Source organism: Sphaeramia orbicularis, chromosome 3 (assembly GCF_902148855.1).
Source record: "Sphaeramia orbicularis chromosome 3, fSphaOr1.1, whole genome shotgun sequence".
NCBI lineage: Eukaryota > Metazoa > Chordata > Actinopteri > Kurtiformes > Apogonidae > Sphaeramia > Sphaeramia orbicularis.
This window is the reverse complement of record NC_043959.1, coordinates 41,662,792-41,687,607: the sequence shown is the minus strand read 5'-3', so window position 1 is coordinate 41,687,607 and position 24,816 is coordinate 41,662,792. Positions and strand designations below refer to the sequence as shown.

At 35.2% G+C, this 24,816-nt stretch overlaps 2 protein-coding genes across 4 annotated transcripts; both read left to right on the top strand.

Annotated features, from left to right (window-relative positions):
• Window positions 1-6,479: 6,479 nt before the first annotated feature.
• LOC115411951 (uncharacterized) lies at window positions 6,480-11,324 on the top strand. Its single transcript, XM_030124261.1, has 9 exons — window positions 6,480-6,593; window positions 6,682-6,796; window positions 6,997-7,142; window positions 7,482-7,627; window positions 7,935-8,097; window positions 9,883-9,976; window positions 10,103-10,181; window positions 10,302-10,372; window positions 10,469-11,324. Exons 1-9 carry the CDS (start codon window positions 6,539-6,541, stop codon window positions 10,611-10,613), a joined length of 1,014 nt encoding a protein of 337 aa, XP_029980121.1. The 5' UTR covers window positions 6,480-6,538; the 3' UTR covers window positions 10,614-11,324.
• A 3,893-nt stretch (window positions 11,325-15,217) lies between these two features.
• On the top strand, window positions 15,218-24,769 carry LOC115411933 (uncharacterized). 3 transcript variants are annotated; one of them, XM_030124249.1, is made up of 10 exons: window positions 15,218-15,408; window positions 15,499-15,569; window positions 15,644-15,758; window positions 16,939-17,084; window positions 17,431-17,576; window positions 17,869-18,031; window positions 21,360-21,453; window positions 21,561-21,639; window positions 21,803-21,876; window positions 22,564-24,769. In XM_030124249.1, exons 1-10 carry the CDS (start codon window positions 15,401-15,403, stop codon window positions 23,486-23,488), a joined length of 1,821 nt encoding a protein of 606 aa, XP_029980109.1. In that variant the 5' UTR covers window positions 15,218-15,400; the 3' UTR covers window positions 23,489-24,769. The 3 variants fall into 3 exon arrangements, with proteins under 3 accessions (XP_029980109.1, XP_029980094.1, XP_029980101.1); XM_030124234.1 differs by having other exon boundaries at window positions 15,219-15,569; XM_030124241.1 differs by having other exon boundaries at window positions 15,223-15,569; window positions 17,872-18,031.
• Window positions 24,770-24,816: the final 47 nt, after the last annotated feature.

The following is a 24,816-nucleotide window of genomic DNA, read 5'->3' as shown; positions in this document are numbered from 1 at the left end:
ACAAACACCTTAAAACTGTAGCATTTACTGAACATAAGAAAGTGCTCTAGTGAAGTTGTGTCATTCATTGATTTATGTTCATGCATTTGGCAGACGCTTTTTTCCAAAGCGACTCACAGGGGAAAACCAATTAAATCACTCAATCAATCAAATTTTATTCATATAATGCCAGATCACAAAAAAAGTTATCTTACGACACTATATATGTAGAGTTGGTCAAAACCAGACTCTAAGCCAATTTACAGAAACCCAACAGAATCCTTCAGGAGCAAACACTTGTGACTGGTGACAGTGGCGAGGAAAATCTTCCCTTTGACAGGCAGAAACCTCGAGCAGACCCAGACTCCTGGAGGATGGCTGTCTGCCTTGACCAGTTGGGGTTAAAGAGTGAGGGTAAAGAAAGAGAAAAAGAGAGAGTGATAGAGACTGGGGGAGAAGGGGGGAGTAGGGGGAGACACATGGAGGCAGTTGAGGATAAGTGAGTGGTGATGATGAGGGCAGGGAAGAGGCAGGACCACTGCAGCAGGACCAGAAATAATCCTGGATTTAAACCTATATTCAATATTGATGCATGAAAGAGACTGTTTCCGCCTGATCTCAAACCAGAGACCTGTGTGTTAGGGCAAACATGATAACCACTACACTACTGAAATTGTTAAAAGTACATCTGGAGGGCCATCCCATCACTTTTAGCTATTTTCCAATAATTCCTACTAATACTGATTAAAATATATCATATTGCCATTTTTAATGACTTGGATAATACTTGCAATTAACCTAAAATTTTACTCATTTATGATTGAATATAATGAATATATTTATATATATTTAGGTCATAAAATGTATTTAAGGGTTAATTAGTCCTGTCAAATGTCAAAATGTGTTACATTTGACCCAGACAGTATGTTTTGGTTCTTTAAAAATGATAAATAGTGACCTAGCACTTATGTAAGTTAATGTTAAGGTTTTTTTTAATGACACTGCATTGATTCACTGATTGTTATTGTATTATCCATATCCTGTGCCATACCCTCCTGTCAATAGTCTGCAGCCTGGTCTTCATGCTCTTGTTGATCACAGTCATGGGGATGGTCCTAGGCTTAGGGTGCACTGGGAATCAAAATATCACTACATTACAGACAGTAAAAGCACACATATACGGCAGAATGAAATAAATGTTACAGACTATTACCTTTGCAACTCTAACATAAAGATATACAAACACTGTGTCCCCAGATCTAAGCCTCTTATAACGTTACAAAAGACAGCGAGGACAGACGCTGATCATACACTTACCATGTTGGAACATCTTGGCCACCTCAAGGACATAAGGCCTGTGATGGAAATGAATCTGTGCTCATTAAATGACTTCAGCACAAATGTAAATAAATAAAATTGACTTAGATGTAACTTACATGTGTTTACTGTTAGCAGGAATGGAACCATTTAACGGGATCAGAAAGCCACGGTGATTCCTGATCTGGAAACAAACAATATACACAGACAATCTAATACCTTTGCATATACTGATTCCATTTTCAGGTTTGTTTTTATTAAATGCACCTGCATCATAGGAGCAAATGAATGAAAATACCTTCAATATGAGATTGGGGGAATTCAGTCTAAAGGTGGTAGAGATTATCTGAAAAGCATATAACAACCAAAATAAAAGAACAGAGTATAAAAAGAGAGGAAATACTTATGTTTTTTTATTTTCATGTTTTCAATAGGACATAAGGAAACAGAACTTCTGCACTTATATATAATGTGTATGTTGTAATTCCCAGAAAGCAAAATAAACCCAAAAAAAGTGTTTTATAAATGGTCTGCACAGTGTTTAATTATCTTTTTTTCATATCTGCTGTATATGAGCATCAGATCATTCTTATTTTGGTGCTACTGAGAGTTTATTTATGTGACTGAAGTTTAATCCTATAATTTACCCTCAGTTGAGTCAGTGTGGTCGTAAGCTCTAGATGACTGTTGTATTTACTCAATATTAAAAGCAGAGCTGTGATACCTGCATGACTGTGGTGACCTCGGCCGCTGGAGGAACAAACACTTCTCGAAGAGCCACCACTCTGTCATCTGCAACAGAGTCAACGAGACACTACCTGCTTTATTTATGACAACTTCAATCCTTCCTGAAGATCTATTTATTAGCCATAACCTGCAAACAACATTTGGGCTGAGCCTGGCATTAAGGCTCCTCCAATTAGAACTTCATCTGAGCATTTAAAGGAGTGATATTTTGCATTTTTAAAAGGAATTATGCATTTTAAAACATTTCCCTGTCGTCTACATACACTGTAAATGCTACGCTTGGGTCTGAATTCTTCATTAATTCAACTCCACAGGTCCATCTTCAACCTTATTTCTGAGTAATGACACCAGAAAGGTCGTTTTGAGCGCTGGCCCTTTAAATGCAAATGAGCCACTTCATGCCCCACCCCCTCCAGGTTGTTGACTGTGCTGCTCAGTCCCATTCAGCCACTTAGCTCATTATTACAACCAACAACTGAACATTTGAGGAAATTTTTCATATTTTCAGTATGGACTACAACCACTGCTGTGGACAAACAGTTATGTTATACTCTGAGAAATGTTTGTCAGAGGTCTTGACCGTACATGTGCAAATGTCATGACGTAACTAGTTGTAGATGTAACAAATTCAGAAGGGATTAAAACAGGTTGCAGAAATCCACTCGATTTTTGCCGAAATGAATATAAAGATAGTTTTCCAGCACCTGGAGGGTTCGCATTCAAACTTTTTGAACTATTAGTGTCCACAAATACACAAATAAATGTACCAAAGACTAATAAAAGTGGGTTTAGCAAAATATGACCCCTTTAAAACTTTTGACTTAAAAAAATTATGCACCTATAGCCTACTAATTTGATCAGCTTTATGAAGACTTGAAATAATGAACTGAGGTGGTCACAAACTAAAATAGTTGCTTAAATAGGCTAATTGATCATTTGTTATTAAAAACCCCATATTATAACCTGTATACACCATCATCATCATCATCCTTAGTCATTAGGGTGGTCCAACAACCATGGTAAAAAATAAAGTTTCAGTAACCTCAATTAGAACCCTGCATTAGGTTTTGGCATTCAAAAGATGATTTAGGAAAAAATTTGGAAATAAAAGGAGATGTTTTAGAGGTTGCACAGGCTGGCATTCTTTGATTCCAGTGTGATACAAGAGCAGAAGCAGCTGATGGTTCATAACATGATGGAAAATGAAGGTTCAGAGGTTCCACTAAAGTGTTGGGATGCCCTTAATCAAGCAGATTATGAAAGGGAGCAGATCAGTGATTTTGTCACCACCAGCACGATGCGTTTCTTTGAAACTTTGAATCTGCCACAAACATTCTTCAGAATTCCTCCAGAAGACTGGGCTGATGATGAAGACTTTCAGAAGGCTGATAAAATTGTGCATTCCAGAAAAGTTGTCAGTGATGTTGCTGAAAGAGGGTTGAAGCTTATTCAAGACTTCAACTGGTGCCAAACAAAAAATGAAGATCAGAAACAGTACTTGCTCCAAGTTGTCAAAGAACACAGGAACATTTTTTGTAATTTCAATAAAGCAACAGTGGTTGCTGGACTTTCTAAGTAACATTTTTATGAGTTGCAGTTTGATTTTGAGAGTAAAATTACAAATTATTCTAATATGCCTTATTCGTTTGGCTAGTTATTATAGTATATAGAGCAATCTTCACGTGTCTTGTGCAACCTCTAAATATTTATTAATTTGCATAAAATTTGGACTGAAATAATTTGGCCAGATATGGAACCAAATGCAGGGTTCTAATCCAGAGAATCTTAAAAAAATTTTTTTGGACTACCCTATTAATCATTATATTATTGCAGTCTTGGTATTCTGAATCATAAAGTTGCAATCACACAACAACCAATAAAGTGACAAGGAATCACTGTTTGTGTAGAACAATATTCCCAAAATCTGCAGGAGGAGTCCAGCTCAGCACTCAGCAGTCACACACAGCTGTTGTGTCCCTTCTATCAGCTCTACATCTACACTGCACAAAGGCTAAAAGGAAATAAGTAGGCTATAGCTTGTTCTTGTAAACATAAACACGTTGCTTTAATGGATTAACAACAGTATTTGCAATCAGTGCGTTAAAAATCCTCGTTGCCATGGATACGGACGCTAAGTGTCAAGCAGTGGCTAAAAACCGTCTGTCGTTCATCCACAAGTGGAAAAACTTACGAACCGTTTTTGTCAAGTCGTTTCAGCGCAATCCAGGCCTTTGTCGGACGCGGTGATTTGTCAAAACCGACGTTAGACATTTTATTTAATGGCACAAAGCAGAAGCGGACAGACAGACAGACCGGACCACGGACTGACACCTGGAACATGACACATCCTGTCCGGGACTTTCACAATAAAAGCCCAAATGACCGCATGGACACGGGTGAACATACACACATCTAACTTCCTGCTGTGATTGTCCAAATGGTGCTTCTGTAAATGAGTAAGCCATTAAATACGACAAAATAAGTTAAGATAATAACTTCAATAATTTAATTGACTTTACATTACCATTAATATAACATAATGTAAATAATTAAAAAATAGATACATAAACAAGCAATACAATACAATATAAAACCCTTCTGTAAATTAGTAACCCATCAAATACAACATGAATGAATGACATTAACAATGTAAATAATCATAAATAGATAAACAAGCAATACAATACAATATAAAACTCTTCTGTAAATAAGTAACCCATCAAATACAACATGAATGAATGAATGACATTAACAATGTAAATAATCATAAATAGATAAACAAACAATACAATATAAAACCCTTCTGTAAATTAGTAACCCATCAAATACAACATGAATGAATGAATGAATGAATGAATGAATGAATGACATTAACATTAACAATGTAAATAATCATAAATAGATAAACAAACAATACAATACAACACAATAGATCCTTTATAACCTGTATTGTTTGCCAAGTATCATTTTCAATATTTTCCCTTTCGGTACAATTTAAAACCTGAAGCTACACTGAAGTACACTGACAATACGTGTACTCCTGCTGAAACATAGCCTGGGCAAGAAAGTAAGCCGTTTTAAAAACCACACAGAACACTGTCCTTGTCTTATGTAAATAACAAAATGCTTACCCTGACCTTGAATATCTGAATATCTAAGCTGTACCCTAAAACCTAAACAAACTTTTACCTTAAAACACAGTAAGTCTTAAACCTCAAATTATACATTGTAGGGACCTGTATTTTGCTCACATAAGGAAACTAAGTGTCCACAACAAACTGTGGAGGCATATTTACATCCATACAACGTAATAAATACTTGGGACACATGCATCTCTACATTGCAAGGTTTACAATCATTTCTTGTACACTTACCCTGACCATATATCTCACCTCAACATAACTCTTAACTCTAAAATTTTGTTTTCTATTTTTATGTTAAGGGAACTTACATCTTACACCATAAGTGACCTTGCAAACATTATTGTAACAAGTGGTGCCAGGCACAACAAACCCCACACCTCGTATGTATTGTAGCTTATTTTGGTATCGATCCAGCTGATGTCAGCATATTAATTGCCTCTATATATGTGCCAAGTTTGAGGTAAATTGTAACAAAATTGATGTTTTTCCAGACGTGAAATTTCGTAAATGGTGAAAAAAAAGCTTTTAAAAATTCCTAAAAAATCTGAACTTTGACCTACCTTTCCTAAAATGTAATGACATCTATTCTGGGTCACTGGCAATCTATAAACCCAATTTGGTATGAATGAACCAATAGTTTTGCTGCTAAAGTGTTAACAAACAAACAAACAAAGAAACAAAGAAACAAAAACAATACCCCTTGCCTCCCCTTTGGGGGGCAGGGTAACAAAAGTGGGATTTCGATGAGCAAGAAAGTGTTCAGGAACAAAGGTACAAGAAGGAATTCAGCATAGAGAAAGAGGTATTTTCAACACTTTTCAACAATTTTGACAGTGAACGTAAGATAGAGAACTAGTGACAGATAAATTACTCTAAAAATAAAAAAAAAGGCATCCTCAGCTCCTCTGCACCCATACTGCATTCAGTACAATAAAGGACGGATGCTAAACAATTGTTCCTGACGTTTAAGATGCTTCCCCTTTCCACTATTCATCACACACACGCATGCACGCACGCACGCACGCACACGCACACACACACACACACACACACACACACACACACACACACACACACACACACACACAAAGAGTAGGAAGTTCTTACACTGAATGTCTGACACAACATTTCCAATTAAGTGCTTTGCATTTCAGGAAGAGTATGTTCCAAAGAAAAGTACTGGTGCTTCTTAAGATTACTAGCATTAACAGAGTGAGTTGTTTCAGGATGGACCTAACAAGGAGTGATGCGTATTTATAAACTTAGCTCTGGTTTCAAGACTAATTACAATTCACAGCTTTAAAAGGAAAGTGCCTGCTGTTCTGTTTGGTTTCAGAAAATTTGGCAACAGGATGTACTTGATTCTGTTTATTTTTGGGAATTTTCTGACCACAGTCACTGTCAATGGTGCGTAATGATGGTATGTGAACTTGAAAAATTCTGTCTGTGTGGCAATCTGTTGTAAATGTGTATGTTTTTTGTGTGTTTGTTTCAGGGGCTGATACAAGCCTTAACCTGCTCTGTACCAACAACTATGAAGAATTAATGTCCTGTAACTTTTACGCACAGAATTGTTCTGAATACAGGATGACTCTTGTCAACGATGAAGTGTGAGTCCTCATTTTTTTCATTTGTGTGTTAATACAGAGTTTAAAAAGTTACTAATTTCAACTGATTCTTTAAGGGGATTTCATATCAAAACTATTTTGATTAAGCAGATTATACACTGTATGAAGTTGACCATTACCAACCAGAAATCAGTCACAGTATTTTCCATATTCAAAGCATGTTATTGTTGAATTTTCCACAGGACGCAGAAGTGCAGCTTCAGTCCATGTGACAGAGGATGTTGTTGCTCCATCAATATGGTCCTGGTTCTTGGGGAGGTTTTTAGAGCCACTGTTCTGAAAGGAAACCAGAGTGTGGAGTCTAAACAGATCAGCATCCAAGACAGCAGTGAGTTACCAACTTCAGAGAGGAATATTCAAAGAATATTTATGCATGAAGTTATTGTTCATTATTAATCATTAGACCTCTACTTTTTGTAACTGACAGTGCATCTATTTGACATATGCTACACTGTATTGTAACACAATAATAAAAACTATCCTGCTATATCCTCACAGAGTTCACAGGTTGTGTAATGTGTTCACTGCAAATTGCTTGTGACTGTTCATGAGTTAGCTGTAAATGAGATCATCATATATCCACCTTGAGTAGCAATGGACATATATGAACTAAAGTTAAGGCTTTGGAACATTTCACCTCACTTTTGTTTTCTATCATTTTCTGCAGTAAAACCTAAAACTCCATCAATCGTCTCAGTGGAAGAATTCAAAGGTAATTTTGAGATTCATTGGAAGACAAATGTAGTTAGAAGATCCATCCTGGATGATCTGAAGGCTGTGGTGACTTATTGGAAAAAAGGAACAAATGAAACGGTAAGACCAATATCATAGATCATTTATCATTTACCCTGGAGGTACTGGAAGTTAGTTTGACATTAACTGATTGACATCTCATTAAAAAGAGGTAAAATATGCCTGATAAAAGACCCTCTGTCATTAGTTATCTGTTTTTATTTATTATTGCTTGTATTACGATATACCAGTTACATGTTTAACCAGATTAATTCAGATGGAAAAGAACTATCTGTGTCTTCATGTCACACAGTGATTATTATCATACAAATCCAAGGACCTTTTTATTTACAGAACTCTTCATTAATAAGTGTTGTTTTCTCCAAAGCAGAAAACTGAAAATTTAACGGCAAACATAAATAAGCTGAGCTTCCATGAAATCAGTGGTCGAGACTTGGAGCCAAGTACAACGTATGTGGTCAGTCTGAAGACCTACACACCTCTGAGTGGCAGATTTAGTGACAGCAGCAATGAGATGGAATTTACAACTAGTGAGTATCATCTTCACATGATTTTTATTTCATTTATTAAGTGTAATAATTATAAACATTGCACATACATAACTACTATTATAGTTTAACTCTGTATATAGTCTATTAGCTATTCTTTTCGTATTTTTAAACTTTAGGCTCTAACTGTAGTAGTAGTAGTATCAGAATTAACTGTTTAGAAGCCAGGTATATCTTTATTGATTTTGTCAGGTGGCTTTTTGGAAGTCTGCTCCTGGAATATTTTATAATTTTCTTTTTTCAAAATAGCATGTAAAAAATGATAACATAACATAACATAACATCAGAATTGTGTGAATTTTGCCACATTAGGATTTTGTTTGTTTTAGCAATACAGTGGTGGATCCAGAAAAAATGAAGGCAGGGAGGCAGGTGAATGGTATGGTCCAGGTTCGGAGCCCCAGTGGGGGTTCAAGAGGGCAAAGTGAAGTAAAATTAACAATACAGTTTAACCTCACTAATGCGACCACTTTTGGAACCAAAGCAAAGAGTTGGCTTTAATAAGGTTGGCCTCAGTTGGCATTGAATTTTATTGCATTCCAAATAACTTAAAATGACAAACAACAGGCTACACTAGAGGTATAGGCCTATGTTTGATAACTTTTTGTGATTCAATCAATCGTTGGCTGTGTTCCACGGCAACTTACAGATATTTAATATTGAGTCCATGCAGTTATATAGTTCCCACTGTATAATAATACATTACATACCTTCTGTAGCTGCCTGTTTGTTTTTCTGGCATGCAGACCAAAATGCTGCTTGAATAGACAGTTGTCTCTTCTTGATAGACCCCCCCCCCCCCCCCCCCCCCCCGCATTACAAGAGACTACAGTGTCTACAGAGTTTACAGTGCAGAAGAGTGGGTTCAGATCCTAGCAAGACCGGTCGAGTTATTTTCAACATTTTATGTGCTCAAACAGGGGGTACCGAGTGCGGCGGTAGGTAAATCCGCCATTGTTCAATACAACAAAACAAATTAACTTCAGCGAAACTATCAATAGAAAAATACATGAGAAAGCTGTCAAACAGACAAAAATTTAAATCATCCATAACCTTTGAACATCACAGTAGTAACAGTCCCTTACTCTCATGAGAAATGACCATGAATTCAGAAATATTTACAAAGAAACAGAGCCTCAGTCGAAAATGTTTGGGGAGGACAGGCCGACTCACCACCAGCACAGACACTAAAGACCTTGACAGTACACTGACCACACACAGGTCAAAGGCACTTGATGCACAGTTTGTTTTGTTAGACTCTCCACCATCTATGTCCTGCAGCATTGCCAGAACCTGGTGGACAGGCATGGACTGTTTCTTCCAATCTCATTTTCTTATAACTAACCAACTGACTGACTGACTCAATACCTGACCAAGTGAACAGACCTGTGGCAATCATACTTCCTCTTGGCTAATTTGGAGAACAGTCTAATTCTAGTATACCCACTGCTATTTTTTGGAAAGTGTGCGTGTGTTAGAACGGGGGAATGTGAGGCATTATTGTAAAGTATTTTGAGCTTTGTGTTGGACTGGCTATATAATGTAGACGGCCATATAACTGCAGTATATTTAACATTTTTGCATTGGGAGTAATGGAGGTCAAAATGACCTCATGGCCATTCTAGGTAAAACTTCTTTTTTTCTTTCGATTTTATCCCAGAATCCCCATAATTCATAAGATGATGTGACTGTGAGATATAGGGTTTTTATTCCACCATAGTTCCATACATTTTAATAACATTTTAATTCATGTTTTTACCTCCACAGCTATGTCTCCTTTCAGTCTGAAAATGGTTATTATTTCTGGCCTCAGTATTGCTGCAGTCATCATCAGTTGTGCAATATTTGGCTGTTATGTGAAGTAAGTCGTGCAGATTTTTTGTATGTCTTTCTGAACAATGTGAAAAGCCTTTCTCTGAGCTCTTAAGTGCTGTGACTTGGTTCAGCATCACTTGTTGATGTACACTGTATTTTCATTGAATTTTAGGCTGAAAACAATTTGGGAGGAAAGAGCTGCCAAATGCCAAAAAACAAAAATAATTCATATACAAGCAAAGACAGCAGAGGTGAGTTTTAAAAAGTCATTGCTGTTATATTTGTATAAAACATTTTTGGGAACAATAATTTTTTCATGCAATATATTTTGGGGAAAAATTTTTGAAAATGTTTGTTGCTCCTAAATGTAGATAATCTCATCTGGGTTGCCTTTCAACTTTTTTTGTGTTGAACATGATGTTCCAGACGCAGACAAAACAGGGTTTGTAATGCAAGACTATATTCAAAATACATCACATTCACTGTGGGAGGGGTTGTATTATCTATGTAAATACTATTAAATTGTCTCTGTTATCAGGTCACAGGAGTCACTGATGTACAGCAGCTGTGGGAGTCCTAATACTAGTGGAATCACCACAGACATATCATATCAGCAGTGCAACAGTGCAGATTGTGGGGGCTCTTCGTATGCAGAAGACCCCATAGTCGTGTCTCTCAAGTGAAACTGATGCAACCGTGTCCCAGTGCGACAACTGTAATGAACTGTGATTCTATGAAGCAAAAATACCACATATGAAGAGGTCACTGGATGTAATGAAAATCCCTGCCATGGTGGTGTTCCTCAGAACTTACACAGCTCTGGATTATGATTCTTCCCAGAGGACTTCAGGGGAGGCATGGCATGAGAAAAAATAAACCTGAATAAAAAAGAAAAAAAGTGTAAAGTGGTTAGCTAACTACAGTACATGCAAGGGACAAAATGCATTGATTTTTAGTACCTCAAGTGGAAGTGAGAGAGGACACAAAGTCTGGGCCGAGCAGAAAATGGAGGGAGTGCGACCTTGATTATTTTAAGTTTGGCTTTTCATGTATTGGTCCTGATGATGCTCTGCTGTTACAGTGTGTTATTTGTAAAGAGGTGCTAACTAACAAAAGTATGCGACCATATAAACTCCAGTGTCATATTGAAACTAAGCACCAATGTGGCAACATAGGCTATCAGTTTATTGCTGTTATGGAAAGGATTTAAGCATGATATTGAGACAGTATTATGAAAAGCAGCGGTGTGGTGTGGAGTGATGATAAAATGTCTGACTGATGTTGATCTATTCATTATTATTCATTATGTAATTTGAGAAATTGCACAAATAGACCTCAAAATGTATGATTTTGGTGAATTGAGGTTAGGGCTATTGCTAACTGCTTTCAATTTAGTTACTGGAATGGGGAGATCATTTTAAGTGTAACCCACAAGTGTTGATGTGGAATAACGTCAGATGAGTGAACATATTTTTAAAAAAATCTGTTGCAAAGTTAAATTGCGTTGTCTTTAAAATTGAAGAGGTTTTTTTTTTTTTTTTTTTGGCTTTTTTTATGTTTTTTTTTAAAAAAGATGTTTAAATGTGTTCTAAAGATGTTTTAAAACACACTAACATGTTAAAATGTGGAAAAAAAAGATTTTAAAAACATAAACCGATGTAATAATGTATTTTAAAAGATGTTAAAAACACACAAAGATGCAAAAATATGCAAATAAATATGTTAAAAACACACTAAGATGTTAAAATGTGTAAAAATTTAAAAACAAAACAAAACAAAACACAAAGATGTTGAAATGAGCAAAAAAAATTGGTAAATACATACACAGATGTTAAAATTTGTTTAAAAAAAGATGGTAAAAACACACAAAGATGTCAAAAAAGATATTTATGCACATACACAGATATAGATGTTTAAAATGTTTAAAAAGTATGTTTAAGAACATACAATTATTTGTTTATTTTATTTATTTATTTGTTTGTTTAGCAGGGACAGTACACATTAATGAACATTTCTGTAAAAGTGCCAGTATTAGCAAAAAAGCTATTTTCAACTGTTGTCCCTGGATAAGATGTAAAATACCAGCAATCATAAAATTAGAAACATTTAAAAAATTAAGGCTACACTCACACATTACATAGCATTAGTTTACACACACACAGTATACACAGTTAACCTTTAAGTATTAGAAAAACACCTCCGCATAACCAGGTGGTCATGCGGCGCAAAACAGAGAATACTTCATTCCAGTGATGATGAATATGAACATGAACAATTTACCTGGTTGCAAGCAGCTCTTGTTAGTGAGGTGCAGTAGTGCAGATTATCTGGACACACAGGAGAAAACATGCGGCTGCTTTTGAGTTCTCATCGAGGAGGCTCACTGTCCTACACTTTAAAAATCCCTGCCATAAAACCTTTCATCACCTGTAAAACAACTCTTGTTGTTTACAGACTGGACTGCTAAATTTGTGAAGAATTCTACATCAGAATGACCATCGTGTGTTTTTGTAAATGTGGGTCCTGAAGAGACAGGAAGTGGATTTATACCTACCACAGGATCTACTGGATCTGACGGAAAACAACAACCAATGGATGAATGGTTCCATCAGACAGGCCTCCTCCTTCACAGAAGATCTGCATCGCTGTTGTCTTTCCTGAAACACAGTCAAAATAAGACCCAAGTTATCCACTGTGACACCCACTGACACACAACAAGACAAATGTACAAGTGTTGCCAGTTATTTCAGACAGTGATAACCTCACAGAACCCATCTGAATATGATGATTATTTTATTAAACTGTATTTACATGCTCTTCCTGCTTATATCCAGTATACCACATCTCCACCTCTCTGGAGACTCACTCTAATCCTTTAAACAAGTGTCAAACCTACAATTTAATATTTATCTTACAGGAACATCATTTTGTTTTCATTGTAATTACTAGCAGGCTACATATTAACCCATAAAGACCCGGTGCTACTATGATAGCAGTTCCCAAATGAATTTTTCTCTCTATTTAACTTTTCTTAAGTGATTTATCATCATTTATTATAATGTTATCCTCGGTGTTTTGTGTTTTTTCAGTGAAAATCATATATTTTCCCATATTGGATTAGTGATCAAGTAGATTTTCATAAAAAAAAGCCCACATTAGATTTCAGGGTTATTATATCAAAAACAGAAAAAACTGAAGAAAAAGTGACTTTTACCGCAAATCTATCAATAACTGAACATGAAAATAAGTGTCTCCATCCGCTGTCATTTGTCAAACTCCATGGGTTTCATTGGTGAATCAATGTTGTAGAAGATGACAGTGTTTCCACGTTCACTACAGAGCCTCTGAATGTCCAAATGGGTCACATCTGATGACCATGAAAAGATGACAAACTGCATTTCACACCAATTATTCACATGTATTGATAGGATTAGTGGATCAATGGGTAGCCTATTAAACATTTTACATAAGTAGATGCTTTTGGTTGTCAGTGGATGTTTGGGTCTTTATGGGTCAAATTGATATCAGAGCTTTTATTTCTAATAATTATCATAATATCTATAAATTGCTTATCCGCTGCTTTAATACATATATTATTACTTTTGGATTCTGTATTTCTTTTGTAACTTTTATGAGATTATAATTGCATTTTTAAAACGTGTAGTATGCACCTGTTTAGTTTTTGTAGTAAAGTGCTTCACTATTCATTCATTTATTTATTTATTTATTTATTTATCTATTTATTTATTTATTTATTTATTTAATTTATTAATTTAGCTTTTTTTTTTGAAGAAGAAGAATGTGTTTATTATTCAACAATAGAACATACAAAAAATATGAATATAACAAGAACATACAGAACATCAGACATTCCAAGACACAATAATCTTAAACTAATAATAAGAAGACATAGAAAGTACAAGAATAAATAAATTAAACAATAAAATAATGTAATACAATCATATATAATTATATATTAATATAAATAAATTAATTAATTAAAGAGAATAAAGATGAAGATTTAACAATAAGTAAAAAATACAGTTAGAAAAGAAAAATATAACAATGTGAAGTGACAAATTTATTAATTATAGTAAAACTGATGAACAAATAAACTTTTTTTTTTTTTTTAATTAAATTCGATACGTTTTAGAGATTCAAAATACATTTTCAGTTTACTTAAACAATTGAAACGATGGGGACGATTTGGACATTTTAGCTTTATACATATGTGTAAGCTTTTTTTTTTTTTTTTCTCTCAACTTTATTTATAAAATGCAGTATACAAAACAGATCAACAGCAATCAATAACACTAATAAACAATAACAAGTAATGCATAATATTCGGGGCAAGGCCGGAAGAAAATAAATAATATAAATACATAAATAAGTAAATTAAGTAAATAAAATAAGTTAAAGAACAAAAAGAAAAGAACAGGTAAACTAAGTTTAAATAAATTATAGCTTAAATTCATTACAAAAGGCTTTAATTTTCACAGCTTTAGAGTTCGTGCAAAATTTAAAAGTGTCTAGGTAGGAATTTAAGTAAGATTTAAAGACCACAGGGTTGGGTTTCGTAAGCTTTTTCTTATTTATCCTCCTGAGACCCAGCAATGCATTTTTGTCCAGTGTAAGACCAGGACAAAAGTTTGACAGTTTTACTTAAAAAATGCTGTCCATTGCAAAGGACATTCAATAAATAAATAAATAAATAAATAAGAATAATTTCAGAAATGTATCTGAAAAACTGCTGCATTATGCAGTTTCCAATTAAGACAATTGTTTAATGAAAAAAAGCTAAAGATTTTCACTTTCCTGGTCTCAGGAGTTTGTTTTTTTTTTTCTTTCAACTTTATTAACAACATTTGAGTATATAGTACAAAAATTTAAACAAATAACAAGATGTCAAAAGGGAAACAGCATTTGAACATATAAGTTTAAGAAAATAATGCATAGATTTAAAAATACAAAGCATAATATACAAATAATAGTAAATAAATAAATAAATAAATTTGACAAATATAAATAAATAAATGCAACAGAGTTCAATCAGTATTAAATGGTCTCAGGAGGTTATTAGTATTTTTTTTTTTTTTGCTGGTTTATGTGTAATACGTCACATGACTGGTGTCTGTTTTCAGAGCTGACATTATATTGACATTATATTTAACAGTCAAAGCAGATAAACCTTTAGTTCCTGTATATTTTCATCCACATTTTTCCAGGCTGACGCTAGACTCTCCTTTAAAGTTGTGCGTGCTTTCCCACAGTGCTGGCAGACTTGGTGGGTACTAACTGCGCAAACAGTGGGACGTACCTCCACTGAATCTGTGGCGCAACATTTCCCATAAACGCTTTTCATTTCAGGAAGTCTGGCATTGAACTGTCAAGGCGCAGCAGCTTCCAACGAGAAAGAGTCGGATTGTTGTTCCTGACGCTCAGTTATGGAGTAAAAGGCTTCAGAGGGGACATGCAGAGGTTATTTTGATTCTTGTCCTTATTTGTTGGTTCAGAGCTCCTCCAGTTTCATAGCTTTAAAAAGAACATGTCTGCTGTTGTTGGTGTCAGACGCGTTGGCCACAGGATGTACATGATCCTGCTTATTTTGGGAAGGATTTGGACTGCACTCACTATCAGTGGTAGGTAATGTTAGTATGGAAAAGACTTGTTTATGAGACAGTGTATTGTAAATGTGTTTGTTTGTTTGTTTCAGGGGCTGATACAGGACTTAATCTGCTCTGCACCAACGACTATGAAGAATCCATGTCCTGTAACTTTTACGCACAGAACTGTTCCGACTACAGAATGACTCTTAAAAATGAGGAAGCGTGAGTTATCTTTTTTTCTTTTTTCATAGAGTTTAGCTAGTTATAATTGTAAGATTATGAAGGATATATCCTACTAAAACTATTTCCAGGCTGTCACAGTATTTTCCATATTCAAAGTATGAGAATTGTGTGGTTCCGACTGTCTTTTATTCTATATGTTTATTATATTATTGATTGTATGTTAACCCTTTCATGGATGAATTATGAAAACCTTATTCAAGGTTTTTTTCCTGTGTTTTTATTTCTCTTTAGGCATTAAAAAAACAATGTGATTGAACATTTTTTATGAACCTATTTTTCACGGAGTTAAAAAAAAATATCCACTCAGCTGGACACCATGTTTTTGAAGCAAAGAAACATGCATTTACTGACTGAAACTACGAAATACATTTTTAATGCTGCTAATGTGATGTTTCCTCACATTTTTTAACATACTATCATACTAGTTATTACTCACTCAAGTAATAACCAAAAAAACAACTTTTTGTTTAAAAAACAAAACAAAAAACAACACAACAAAAAACATGTTAATTACAGTCTAATAACAATTAGCTGTTCATTTACACTCAGATATTTTACTGCAGATCGGGTTGGCAAGAACAGGAAAGTTACAGTAATGGTATGAATTACAGTGTATGAGATGATGCATAAGGGTCAACGCACAGTATTTGAAATCTCTCTGATGGGACATTTTAGAGACAATTTAACAATTAGTGTTGCTAAATAACCCACAGTTTTACTTTTAAATTCATTTTTGCTTTAGTTGGACCATAAGGGATTATCCAAAACAAGGAGCTACTTTATATTGAAATAAATGTTGGAATGACAATCAATTAAAGTTCGCTATCTGACGGGACATTACTGTATTTTGACCAATAAGTGTCCATTGTGTTGGCTGATATACAAGTAAAACAATAAAATCCAAGATATACAAAAGGACAGCTATAAAATAGCTGTCCACTGTAGTGACTATTATGCATGAAAGGGTTAATGAACATGTTTTTATTAAAGTTTATTTTTCTTTTATTTATTTTTTTTAATTTATGCTAGTTTGTGCTCTGTGCAGCACTTTGGAGACTTTGTGTTGGTAAAATTTGCTATACAAATAAAAGTGGTATGGTATGGTATGGTATGGTATGGTATGGTATGGTAAAGCATGTTATTGTTGAATTTGCCACAGGGAGGAGAAGTGCAGCTTCAGTCCATGTGACAGAGGATGTTGTTGCTCCATCAATATGGTCCTGGTTGATGGGGAGGTTTTTATAGCCACTGTTCTGAAAGGAAACCAGAGTGTGGAGTCTAAACAGATCAGTATCCGAGACAGCAGTGAGTTACCAACTTCAGAGAGGAATATTCAAAGAATATTTATGCATGAAGTTATTGTTCATTATTAATCATTAGACTTCTACTTTTTGTAATTAACAGTGCATCTATTTGACATATGCTACACTGTATTGTAACACAATAATAAAAACTATCCTGCCACTTCCTCACAGAGTTCATAGGTTGTGTAATGTGTTCACTGCAAATTGCTTGTGACTGTGTTCATGAGTTAACCCTAAAATAGACCATCATACTGTATATCCACCTTGAGTAGCAATGGATATATATGAATTAAAGTTAAGGCAAAGGAACATTTCACCTCACTTTTGTTTTCTTTCATTTTCTGCAGTAAAACCTAAAACTCCATCAATCGTCTCAGTGGAAGAATTCAGAGGTAATTTTGAGATTCAGTGGATGACAAATGTGGTTAAAAAATCCATCCTTGATGATCTGAAGGCTGTGGTGACTTATTGGAAAAAAGGAACAAATGAAACGGTAAGACCAATATCATAAAAAGTAGATCGTTTTCCATGGAAGTACTGGAAGTTAGATATAAATTAAGTGACTGACAACTGTTGCATTTCCATAGGAAATTATAAAAGTCGGTAAATATGCTCCAAAAAAGGCCATCTGTGTTTATTATTATTTGTATTATGATATAGCAGTTACACATCTAACCAGATTTATCCAGATGGAAAAGAACGATCTGTGTCTTCATGTCACACAGTGATTTTTATTGACCTTTTTATTTCTAGAACTCTTCATTAATAAGTTGTTTTCTCCAAAGCAGAAAACTGAAAATTTAACGGCAAACATAAATAAGCTGAGCTTCCATGAAATCAGTGGTCGAGACTTGGAGCCAAGTACAACGTATGTGGTCAGTCTGAAGACCTACACACCTCTGAGTGGCAGATTTAGTGACAGCAGCAATGAGAAGGAATTTACAACTGGTGAGTATCATCTTCATTCTTTTTGTTTCATTTGTGAAGCAGTATGAGGGGGATTCAAAAAATTAGTGGAAAAAGTTGGACAGTTGGTAAAAACGGTTTAAGTTGTTTATTTTCCAACATATGCTCTATCTAGGTAAATACACCTCCACAAGCATCGATACCAGCCTTTAAGTCTATCTCTGTAAAACCGAGGGTCATGTTCTTTTTCCATAAACTTTTTGAAGCCCTCTGGTATATACAGCATGTTTTCTAAACTGAAATAATCTTGAATATTCTACATGTTTCACTATCCCAGTTTAACCCATAAAGATCCAAACATTCAAAATCATTCACTGACATAAAATGTTAAATACCTGTTGATCCACTAATCCTATCAATACATGTAAATAATTGATGTAAAGTGCAGTTTGTCGTCTTTTCATGGTCATCAGATATGACCCATTTGGCCATTCAGAGTCTACGTAGTGAATGTGGAAACACTGTCATCTGCTATAATATTGATTCACCAATAAAACCCATGGAGTTTAATAAATGAGAGTGGATGGAAACACTTGTTTTATGTTTGGTTAATGATGTATTTTGCTGGAAACAATATTCTTTTTTAGTTTCCTCTTTTTAGGATATAATAACCATCAACTTTAATCTGAGCTTTAATGGACATTTACATAATCAGTAGATTAAGTATAGGAACATATGTGATTTTCACGTAAAAATGCAAAATACAGAGCATAATGTTAGAGTAAGTGGAGATAAATCACTTAAGAAAGGTTTAAAATGGAGAAAAAAATCATTTGAGAACTGCCACAAAAGCTGCACTGGGTCTTTGGTTAACACGATTCGAGTCTAATAGGACCTCATTTTGGAAAAATGAAGTATAGTACAGTATAGCAATCCGTTATGAGAGACAAGTCATTTTTATCCTGTTTGAATTATATCATAATTTGTACATTTGTATGATTTAAAAAAAATCTCCAAGTGTTGAAAGTTGCAGTTTGTTGTAAAACTGATGTGAATGTGTGAATAGAAAAATTACACACCCGAAAGGTGAGGAAGTGATGTCATTGTAACCGCCTCTCTTCACAGTCTGTTCAGAGCTGCTGAAAATGTCTCTGCAGCTTAAACATGACCAGACGTGTAATATTCACTTCTATTAATACTTTTTCACATCTCTCTCCAAAAGTGAGGAGATACATGCCAAGATAACAGCTGTTTTCATTTTGGTGACATGTAATATGTACAACGTGAGATTCAGTCACACAAAATTAGATATTACTTTACTACATTTATTGCAAACAGTGATGTTCTTCATTTGTAAAATACATCTCAATATCAAAAACCTATGTTTAGTTATCAGCTACAAACAGTTAGCAGCAAGACAATGAAATGCATTAAAACATATAAAACAGTTCTGCAGACAGAAAATAATGTAAATGCAATTTTTGATTCTTCACTTACACAGTAAGTGCTTGTCTGATCTAGCTGTAGACCTTACAAAAGCATGTTTTTAAGAGGTATTTCATATAGTTATTGCTCTGCCTAATGCTGTGACCAGCATTGTTTTAGTTTTCTGAACAAAGGAAGAGGAAGCATCAGAAGTCTAGGTTTGGATAAAACACTGTCGGTGATCTGATTGATGTATCAGAATCAAGCCAACAAACTACAGTGTCTATAAAAAATATTCACCACCTTGGATGTTTTAGCTTTTATTGCTTTCAAAACTGGAATCATGATTTATATAATTAGACTTCTTTGACAAGAATTTACTGAGAACATACATTTTTTTTTTTTTATGTCAAAAGACAACATTTCTTTATAAAGTAATGTCAGTTGATTAATAATATATAATGTAAAATAAGCAACTCTATGAATATTCACCCCCTTCATGTCAGAATTCAGTAGATGGACCTTTGGCCTCAGTCATAATACTGACAGTCTGGATCAGTGTCAGTCAGGCTCTGGACACTGCAACTTTACTCTGTTCTTTTTGGCAGAACTGCTCAAGCTCTGTCAGGTTCTACAGAGATCAAGCCTGAACAGCCCTTTTTCAAGTCCAGCCACAAATTCTCTTTTGGATTGAGGATTGAGATCTGTGCTTTGGCTCGGCCACTTCAGATCATTGACTTTGCTGTTTTTTTAACCATTACTGTGTGGATTTTGCTGAGTGATTGTCTTCCTGGAAAATAAATGTTCTCCCAAGTTGTAGTCCTCTTGCAGACTGAATCAGGTTGTTCTCTAGGATTTCCTATATTTTGCTGCATTCATTTCACCCTCTACCTCTACAAGCCTTCCGGGACCTTTTGTTGAGATGCATCGTCACAGCATCATCAGTGTTTGGTGTCCTTCAAGCGTTAGTCTAATGTTCAAAAAGCTCCATTTTGATATCGGTAGACTAAAACACCTCCGTCCAGTTGACCTTGAAGTCTCCTACATGCCTTTGAGTGGAGATGTTTTCAAAAGTGGTTTTCCTCTTTGCTAGTCTGCCATGATGTTTTGACCAGTGAAGAACCCAGGCGATAGTTGTCTGTACAGTCTCTCCATCTCAGCTGCTTTTAACCCTTTCAGAGTCATCATACTGTTGGTGTCTTGGTTGCCCCCCTTCACTAGTCTACTTCTAGCACTGTCACTCAGTTTTTGAAGGCAGATTTATTAACCCAAAAAGACCCAGACCTACTTTGTGGGACTTTCCAAATTAATTTAATCCTATATTTATCCTTTTTTAAGTGATTTATCACCATTTATTATAATATTATCATCTGTATTTTGTATTTTTTTTCTGCGAAAATCAGGTATTTTCCTATATTTAATTTACAGGTCATGTAGATGTTCATAAAAGCTCAGTTTATAGTTGAGGGTTATTATATCAACAACAGAGAAAACTGAAGAAAAAGTAACTTTTTCAGGAAAGGTATCAATAATAGAATCTAAAAACAAGCATCTCCATCTACTGTCATTGATCAAACACAATGGGTTTTACTGGTGAATCACTTTGTACTACAGTCATTTTAGACACATTCAGTGGACTCAGGGAATCTCCATTTCACCGTCTGTGAGACTACTAGCACCAAGTCAGCTGGACCTTCAGTTAAATTGAGTCAGATTGGGTGAATATTTGCTTTTTAATCAGTTCAATTAATTGACATTAGTTTGTAGTAATTTATTTTTGGGAAGTTCTTGTCATAAATTTACAACTATTCCATTTTTGAAGCAATAAAAAAGAAAAACAACCAACAGGATTGAATACTTTTATTAGGTACTGTACTACCAGGTATGTTCTACCTTAGAATTTTTCAGTTTATACTAATTTGATCTTATGGTTTTATCTCCACAGCTGTGTCACCCTTCAGTCTGCAGATGGTTATTATCTTCATCCTCAGTATTGCTGCAATCATCGTCAGCTGTGCAATATTTGGCAGTTACGTAAAGTAAGTCTTGTCTTTCTGAACTATAAGAAAGTCTTTTTCTCAGGTCTTGAGTGTAGTGACTTGGTACAGCATCACTTCATGTATTCACTTTGTTCATTGTTTTATAGGTTGAAAACAAATTGGTGGGACAGACCTGTCAAATGTGAAAAACCAACAATTCTAGATATACAACCAAAGACACCGAAGGTTAGTTATCTGGTTTTGTAAACTTATGGCTTCTCATAGCTTCTTAAGCACTGCAAGTGTTTCATACAGGATATTTTGGGAAAATACATTTGTTACATGACATCTTAAACTCAAATGTTTCAAATTGGAATTTTTTTTTGCTTTTTTATTATCGTAATTGCAGATATTGACGCCTGTGTTGCCCATCATCTACCCTGTCAGTGTTGAGCCCACTACTCCAGACGCAGGCAAAACAGGGTTAGTAATGCAAGAGTATATTCAAAATGCATCATATTTCCTCTTGAAGCTGTTGTTGTCTGTAAATTGCAGCACTTTCTTCTCTTATATTTTAACCTATAAGGACCCAGTGTGACATTTGTCTCAGTTCCCAAATTAATTTTTCTTTATATTTACCATTTCTTGCCCGTTTATTTTAATACTATCTTCTGTATTTTGTGGGGTTTTTGTGTGTAAATCATGTATTTTCTTATATTTAATTTTCTAGTCATGTAGATGTTCATAAAAACTCAGAGTAAAGTTGAGAGTTATCATATCAAAAATTGGAGAAAGCTGAAGAAAACATGACTTTTTCAGCAACATCTGTCATTAACTGAACATAAACCCAGTGTTTCCATCCACTGTCATTGAGCCGACTCCATGGGTTTTACTGGTGAATCAATGTTGTAGAAGACGACAGTGTTTCCACATTCACTATGGAGCCTCTGAACATCCAAATAGGTCATATCTGATGACCATGAAAAGATGACAAACTGTATTTTACACCAGTTATTGACATGTATTGATAGGATTAGTGAATCAACAGGTATTAAACAGTTTAGATCAGTAGATGATTTTGGCCGATGATGGATGTTTGGGTCTTTATGGGTTAAACAGCGCCAACCATAATACATAATTATCTCAAGGCACTTATTTGTCTGTCATCAGGTCAAAGGAGTCGCTGGCGTACAGCAGCAGTGGGAGTCCTAAAAGCAGTGGAATCAGCATGGGATCCTCTTCTTCCAGCTATGCTAACACCGAACCTGTTGATGTTATTAACAGTGTTAAAGCAGCCCTCATGAAAACCTTCCCCAGTTTTGGCCCAGTGTCACCAGGGGCCACAAATTTGCTCGAAGAATCCGACAAAGACAGCGGTTTACTGTCCTCCACGTACAATCCCTTTGATGTCAGAGCTGAGGCTTCCAGTTCAGGTTCATCCTGCTTTTACAATAAGACCTACTCTATTGTCATACCCAGCTCTCCACAGCAGATCTTGACCGGCGTCTCAGAGATTCAGACACAGGCTGAAATGCCTTGTGAGTCTGCGTACCATCCTAGTGAGACTGACATGTCGACCTGCCAGGCTCAGCCACTTATTAACATATCACCAGTAGTTTCACCTGCCATGACAACAGACATGTCATATCAGCAGTGCAACAATGCAGATTCTGGGGGATTTTCATATGCAGAAGATTCCAGTCAGTCGTCCCTCTCAAGTGGATCTGAGTCCCAGTGTGACGACTTTAATGAAATGATGAGTGATTGTATGAAGGAAAACATGCCTGGTGAAGAGGTCACTAGGTGTGATGAAAACCCATGCTATGGTGGTGTTCCTCAGGACTTACACAGCTCTCCTCTAGTGGATTATGAGTATCAGGCATTTCAAAGTGTTGTCAAACAACCTGATATTGTGATTCCAGAGAGCAGATACAGTGAAAATGCTCCAGATGAGTCAAAACCAATACTGCCAGAAATAATGACTAACACCCAGAGTACTGTGGGTCTGCCTGTGTGTCAAAGACCTATTTTGCCTTTTATTTCTGCTGACCAGTCTACGTCTTTGTTTGTAGACAGTGGTTATCAAAGTGTCTAGTGCAGAGTGAGGATTTATTGTGAAATTTTGTGCATCAGTGAGAAATGGGGAAGAGACAGACAGACTGCTGTGACTCATATGATCCTGAATGTGTTTTAATGATGTTACTGAACTGAAACCACAACAAAACAAAGTCCTATAATGGTCTATAGAAAATTCATTGAGGGATTTTAAATGCAGAATGGTTTTTAAATTATGTGTTTGCATTTATCATTTTATACTTGCCTTCTATTTTCATGTGATATCATGTGCTATCCTTTCTTTAAGATGGTTAATTGCGCTGCAGCTTATCTTGGCCATAATGCTCCTGTTCCTGGTTAAAAAAAAAAGAAGAAAAAAAAGCATAATGTAATATCATACATAACCCCACATTTCTTACCAAAATTTACTGTGTGGATTACTTGAATATGTTTCAACACATTTCCATGACAACTCCAATCACTGCTGCTGCTGATGGCCAAATATGTAGAAAATATGTGTGAATATATGGCCAAACACTCCAGAAAGAGAACAAATAGATGTTGACGTGACGTTGTGATACGAGCCTTTAATACCTGAATGTATTAAAGGTTAGCATGGATATATTCTCTTCATTACTTTGATGTGAAACAGGTTTATTTTGAGGTAATTGTGCTCAGTGGATTCTGTACAGGTGTTTTTATGTTACTTGAAAACCTTTTGTATTATCGTTTTAAACCTTAAGTGTGTGCATAAATAAGTCATGAAAATATTATACTTTAATACTAAATGCAACTGTTTTGAACCCAATAAATTCTCTGTTTTCTTATGGCTGCTGTTGTCAGTTTATGTAGTGCATCAGTATCACATGTGATACGTACGTAACATGATTTCTTTTTCAAATTAAAACCAGTCTCTGAATGTTATATGAAATGAAAACCACGCCATGTGAAGTCAACCATTATGTCCACAGCTAGCAAAATGTTAATGATCCCTAATTCACTTTAGAGCCGTTTTTGGTCACAAAAAAATGTGGACACTTTTGATGATCAAATCCTGACAAGCAAGTATTGAGAGTTCCAAAGAAAACTGCAGTATAATGGACTGAATACTGCAGTGAGATACAAGAGTCATGCAATTTGTATTGTGACTAATGCAGAGGTGGTGCTACTGAGCGTTATGAAATTACTTCCTCATTGCCTTTCTCTGGAACTGCTGAACTACTTCCACAGAAGCAGATGTCATCTAGTGTATAAACAAATCAACAAAAAGGAATGAAATATGTAAATTTGAAACATGTTCCAATAAAAGATACGATCTTGACTCTTGAGTATGTCAGTCTGTTTTACTTTAAAGGCCTTAAAATATGT

Coding starts and splice junctions, on each gene's coding strand:
- LOC115411951 (XM_030124261.1), top strand. CDS start 6,539: ATGTACTTGATTCTGTTTATTTTTGGGAATTTTCTGACCACAGTCACT. Junction 6,797..6,996: donor ACTCTTGTCAACGATGAAGT/GTGAGTCCTCAT, acceptor AATTTTCCACAG/GACGCAGAAGTGCAGCTTCA. Junction 10,373..10,468: donor CCAGACGCAGACAAAACAGG/GTTTGTAATGCA, acceptor CTCTGTTATCAG/GTCACAGGAGTCACTGATGT.
- LOC115411933 (XM_030124234.1), top strand. CDS start 15,476: ATGTCTGCTGTTGTTGGTGTCAGACGCGTTGGCCACAGGATGTACATG. Junction 17,577..17,868: donor AAAAAGGAACAAATGAAACG/GTAAGACCAATA, acceptor TTTTCTCCAAAG/CAGAAAACTGAAAATTTAAC. Junction 21,640..21,802: donor TACAACCAAAGACACCGAAG/GTTAGTTATCTG, acceptor TCGTAATTGCAG/ATATTGACGCCTGTGTTGCC.